General features: G+C 34.0%; 1 protein-coding gene across 2 annotated transcripts in view; it reads left to right on the top strand.

Moving 5' to 3' along the window:
* The window catches only part of Rme-8 (receptor mediated endocytosis 8), an 18,521-nt gene that overhangs the window by 8,775 nt on the left and 3,919 nt on the right, over positions 1 to 5,827 (top strand). For both annotated transcript variants that reach the window (XM_018460033.1, XM_018460032.1), the window contains exons 7-11: positions 1,524 to 2,436; positions 2,537 to 2,893; positions 3,006 to 3,197; positions 3,384 to 3,896; positions 4,003 to 4,581. In XM_018460033.1, the coding sequence (XP_018315535.1) occupies positions 1,524 to 2,436; positions 2,537 to 2,893; positions 3,006 to 3,197; positions 3,384 to 3,896; positions 4,003 to 4,581 (2,554 nt within the window). The remainder of the gene's footprint in view (positions 1 to 1,523; positions 2,437 to 2,536; positions 2,894 to 3,005; positions 3,198 to 3,383; positions 3,897 to 4,002; positions 4,582 to 5,827) is intronic.

Here is a 5,827-nt window from a genome sequence, read left to right as displayed (position 1 = left end):
AATAAGGTTTGATACACTTTTGTCGTATCTTGTATAATAAACGCGTAATCCGTAGTTAAAGTACCCAACTTAATCAATTAGGTTTCTCGCAAGTGAAATATGCCGAAATTTAGTATATATGAGGACGTGATTCGCATGCGTTGTACGTACTTTTCGGTAAGAGTGCATGAAATTTAAAATCATAATCCATTAAATTAATAACCATTAATAACCCATGTGGATAGTAGGATGTGCGGCGTAGCCGCCCGAACCCAAGCATTACTGTCTATACATCCTACTATCCACATGGGTTATTAATGGTTATTAATTTAATGGATTATGACTTTAAATTTCGTGCACTCTTACCGAAAAGTACGTACAACGCATGCACATGTGATCACAGAGCATAAACGTGTAAGTAAAGGCCGCACAAACGTGTAACTAGTCACTTTCATCGCTGTTTTACGGGCTTCCTTTTGTGATTAGGACAAAAATGTGTAGAATCTTTTTTATAGAGAATTTCATGCTCTACAATTTTTGTTTGAAACATTTTTTTGTATGATTCGTATATTTCGAAATAAATGCAAGAAACTTAAAAAAATGTCGTTTTTCAGCTGTTTTTTCAAGATTGCGGCCAAGATACGGCCGAGCGCCAATTTCTGCTGCCATATTCGTTTTCAGGAGCCAAAAATACATCAAAAACACGTGGTCGTTTGTATGATTTCGAATATGCAGTTCATCCGAAGGTTTACCCAATTTTTAGTTACTTTCTCGGCTAGACCCCACCGGGATCTGGAACTTCGTCAAGTTATATTCCTGAATAAAAAATATATTTTTAACTTATTACATGCAAAATTGATATCTCTAGAGTAAGACAAGAACAAATAAACAAAGATGAAACAAAAAATATTTTGTTCTTAAATTACATCATAAAAAGTTAAAGTCTGAATTGCAATGTGAAAAATCGCATTAGATACGTCATATCTTCAACTAAGTCTACTTTCAACTCTCATAACTTGAAAAGTACTGATTAAAAAGAGGCTTTATTATAGTGTTTTGGAAAGCTCCCGACCTCAGCTATTCGATTCTAAAATAAAAAATAGTGTTTCGTTTAAAAAAATGGATATGACCTTGACTTGACCTTGGTGGCGCCATCCAAGGTCAAATTGATAAGGTCAGTCAATAGATCATTTTCAACCCTACAACTTTTGTATAAAACATTTTTCTTAAAAATGATTACTTTTCAAGATATTTATACGGTCCAAGACTTTATATACACTCTGTATATATATGAATAACTGTATAATAACTTATATACGCTCAATGAAAAAAATATTACACGCCTATAATAAACCCTGACGAAATCAACTGCAGAAAAAACACCTGCAAAAAAAGAAACATTTACAAAACGTTACAAATAGTAAGAAAATAAGAAAAAAATATGTAATCGTTTGTTATTAACTCTATACTTACTCGACGCCTCATTAATTTGTAGTACAAAATTTTAGATAGTTTACGTAATGGTATTTTATTTTCAATTACAGATACGAATTTTTTAATGATTTATATCATAGATTTTTATTGACTGCGAAAATCGAAATGAAGTGCCTTTGCTTGCAAGCAATGACGATAGTGTATGGTCGATATTATGAGGATATTGGTCCATTCTCAGATACGAAATACATCCTGGGAATGTTGGAACGTTGTGCGGACAGAACGGAGCGTGATAGACTAGTCATGTTCATAAATAAACTCATATTACATAGGCGAAATGTCAAAGATATAATGGATCAGAATGGTGTACGAACTTTAGTCGATTTATTGACATTGGCACATTTACATACTTCCCGAGCTGTCGTACCAACGCAAACCAATGTGATAGAGGCGGGTCCACAGCAGGAACGAATGGAAAAAGAATGGTATTACAATAATGGTGATCAACGTGAAGGTCCGATGAGTCTAAGGGACTTGAAAGAATTATACGCTTTAAATCACGTGACTCATAAAACAAAAGTTTGGGCACAGGGATTAGATGGATGGAAAACGATTTCACAAGTGCCACAATTGAAGTGGAGTCTTGTTGCAAAGGGAACTCCCGTGATAAATGAAAGTGAACTGGCTAATTTAATCCTAAACATTTTAATCAAGATGTGTGAATATTTCCCAAGTAGAGATACCGATGACGCGGTAATCAGGCCCTTGCCACGTGTAAAGCGATTGTTATCCGATCTTCAGTATCTGCCACATATTGTACAGCTTTTGCTAACGTTTGATCCAATCCTAGTTGAAAGAGTCGCTACATTGTTATGTGAAGTGATGCGAGATAATGCTGATGTGTCAAAAATTTATCTTGCCGGCGTATTTTACTTTATCTTAATGTACACTGGTTCTAATGTTTTGCCGATTGCAAGGTTCTTACAACTTACGCACACTAAACAAGCCTTTAGGAACGACGATGTAAGTTTATACGTTTACATCTGTTTTTATAATAAAAAATTGTAATATGATTACAATAACGATAAAGAAATACGTATAACATTGTTGTTGTATCCTTTAGAACACTTGTTCAGATATCATGCAACGAAGTATTCTCGGTCAACTATTGCCTGATGCAATGGTGAGTTATTTAGAGAATCACGGAGCAGAGAAATTTGCGCAAATATTTCTTGGAGATTATGATACACCGGAAGCAATTTGGAATGCAGAAATGCGGCGAATGCTTATCGAGAAAATTGCTGCACATATTGCAGATTTTACTCCTAAATTACGAAGTCATACCATGGCCAGGTATCAATATATCGCTATACCTGCTGTAAGATATCCACAATTGGAAAACGAATTGTTTTGCCAGATATTCTATCTCAGACATCTTTGCGATACTGTTAAATTCCCGCAGTGGCCTATCTCAGAACCTGTAAGTTAAAGGGAACTGACTTGATCTCTCGTGTTGTGTTATGCATCATTTATATCAACATTGTCCTTTATACGCGACATTAATGATTTATACGAGTGTGATATTGAATTAGGTGCAGTTACTAAAAGACGTATTAGATTCGTGGAAAAGAGAAGTAGAGAAAAAACCACCTCTAATGACTATGGAGGAAGCTTATAAGCAACTTGGCTTAATTAGTGGAAAACATCATGATGAAGCAATCGTCAGGAAATCATTTTATAAATTGGCTCAAATGTATCATCCTGACAAAAATCCTGAAGGCAGGGTAAGTCTGCATTTAGAATTAGTTATTATGATATATATATATTTCCTATGTTATATGTATATTTTACGTATCAAGCGTAAGCTTGTATACACTGGTGTACACGCGTGCATGTGCATATACATACACGTGTGTATATTATACATGTATAATATACCCGCACGTATACAACAATAACAATGATTTTAGGATAAGTTTGAAGCTGTTAGCCAAGCATACGAATTTCTGTGCAGCCGCAGTTGTTGGTCGACGACTGGACCTAATCCTGACAACATTGTTTTGATTTTAAGGACACAGAGCATCCTTTTTCATAGATATACAGATGAGCTTAGACCTTACAAATACGCCGGTTATCCCCAGCTAATCAAAACAATTAAGCTGGAAACGGATGACGAACGGTTATTTTCAAAGTCTGCCCCATTGCTAGCAGCTGCAAGCGAACTTGCGTATCACACGGTGCACTGTTCGACTTTAAACGCCGAAGAATTGCGAAGGGAGGGTGGTTTAGATGTATTGTTGGAAGCGTATACGCGATGCGTATCGGTATTAAGCAGATCGAGTAAATCCACCGATGTAGCAGTGCAAGTTTGTATGCACATCACTAGATGTTTCGCTGTTGCTGGATCGTTTCGAGGATGCAGAGATAAGATTATCGAACTGCCGCAACTTGTAAAAGATCTTTGCAGAATACTGCATTTCAAGGTATGTACAAAGACAAGGAAAGTTGCGTGCGTGCGTGTGCATGTGTATATGCACATACAACTTATTTCATTTCAATTTTTATTTTTCTTATTGTTCTCTTTTGCAGCATCTAACAAAATTATGTGCAGTTGCTACAGAGTGTATTTCATCTCTTGCTACAGATAGCATATTACAAATGCAGTTATTACAATCTGGTGCTTTATGGGATTTATTGCTCTTCATGTTCAACTATGATTATACATTAGAAGAAGGTGGAGTAGAAAGAAACCAGGATGAGAATCGTCAGGAAGTAGCCAACAATTTGGCTAAATTGGCAGTTCGCGCCTGTGCTCGATTAGGTGGTTACATGAAAGGCGATAATGAAACACCCGTTAATCCTGTTACAGTTGCCGCTTTGGAAAGTTTATTAACTCCTTATTTAGCACGTCAGCTTGTTAAAGATAAACCTGAAGAAATTTTAAAGACATTGAATTCTAATTGTTCAAATCCGTATTTAATCTGGGACAATGGGACTAGAGCGGAATTAAATGAATATTTAGAACTGAAACGGCAGGAGAGATTAAATAATAGCGGCAATTTTGAACATGATTTTAGTGATTTCAAGTATACTGCTCATGGTGACGAATTAGTTATCGGCGAAATATTTGTGAAAGTATACAATGAACAACCAACGTATCTAATCGAGGTAAATTTGTTTATTATTAGAATGTTGGAAACAAAAGCATGCGTGTATGTAAAATAACCGTTAAAATAATTGTTAGAGGAAAAGATGATGATGCGGGCCTCCGTTTTATCTTTTTTGTCTAATTTTATATTTTTAGTTATATTGAAGTCAATGATATTGCAAGCGGTATAATTTATTAATTTAAATTTAATACATAAAATACATTTGTGTGTGAAATGATAAAAACAGTTTAGAAAATGGGAAAATTTTTTTTAATGAAAAAAGACATGATGTGACTATTTGTGATAAAGTGGGCCTCTCATTTATATATATATATATATATTTTTACATAATTTAATTTCTTCAGGTCTATTTGAGTCTATCCATGAGTGTATTGGATTGGAATACAAGTTCGTAGCGCTACCGACATAAAAATTCGAGCAACTGTAACTTCGTTAAAAATGAATAAAAAAACTTAACACAAAAGACAATATAATATATTATAGGACCATGATAAGTTGATAACACAAACTACAGAAATCAATGTCTTAAACGGTTTAGCAGGATCTTAAATGCTTGTTTAACAAAAGATTTTTGAAATCTCTACATTCAAAAGGTCACGTCTTTTGAGTTTAGTAATTTTTTTCCATATAGAAAACTACGAGTTGGACAAAATGATTTTTTTTCACTTTGTGGATTTGTTACATGTCTAAAAAAAAAACTTGTAAAAATATTTGTGAAAGTTTACTAAAAAATTTTTGAGAAAACTTAAAGTTTTCTTTACAAAATTGTTTTTTAAAAATGTGTTCCTAAGATTTTTTGTTATTGAGTTATCCGAATAAAAGGAGTATTTTTTATTTTTGATCGTTTATAACTCTTTTAAAAATCATCACACGCGTACCGCAATGAAAAAAAATTCTTAAAGCTGAAACTTTATGTTTTATCGAATGGTATCATTACCAATATTTGTTGAAAATATTTTTTTAAAACATGTTGACACGTAGACTTCATGGAAAATCGAAAATAGATTAGAAGAAACCAGATTTTGTAAAAATGTAAAGGTCCTTTATCATTATCATATTTAAATAGTCACATTACACAATGTCTGTTTTCATTTAAACAATTGTTTTTATTTTTGAAACTGTCTTAATCATTTCAAATGTATTTTACATTAAAGTTAGATTAATGAATCTAACTTTAATGCATGTATGTATATGCGTGCGTGCGTGCGTGCGTGCGTGCGTGCGTGCGCGCGGGCGGGCGGGCG

This window comes from Mycetomoellerius zeteki, unplaced genomic scaffold (assembly GCF_001594055.1).
Source record: "Mycetomoellerius zeteki isolate Tzet28-1 unplaced genomic scaffold, Tzet1.0 scaffold900, whole genome shotgun sequence".
Classification (NCBI taxonomy): Eukaryota; Metazoa; Arthropoda; class Insecta; order Hymenoptera; family Formicidae; genus Mycetomoellerius; species Mycetomoellerius zeteki.
The sequence above is the reverse complement of the archived record's forward strand: the minus strand, read 5'-3'. Positions and strand labels throughout refer to the sequence as shown.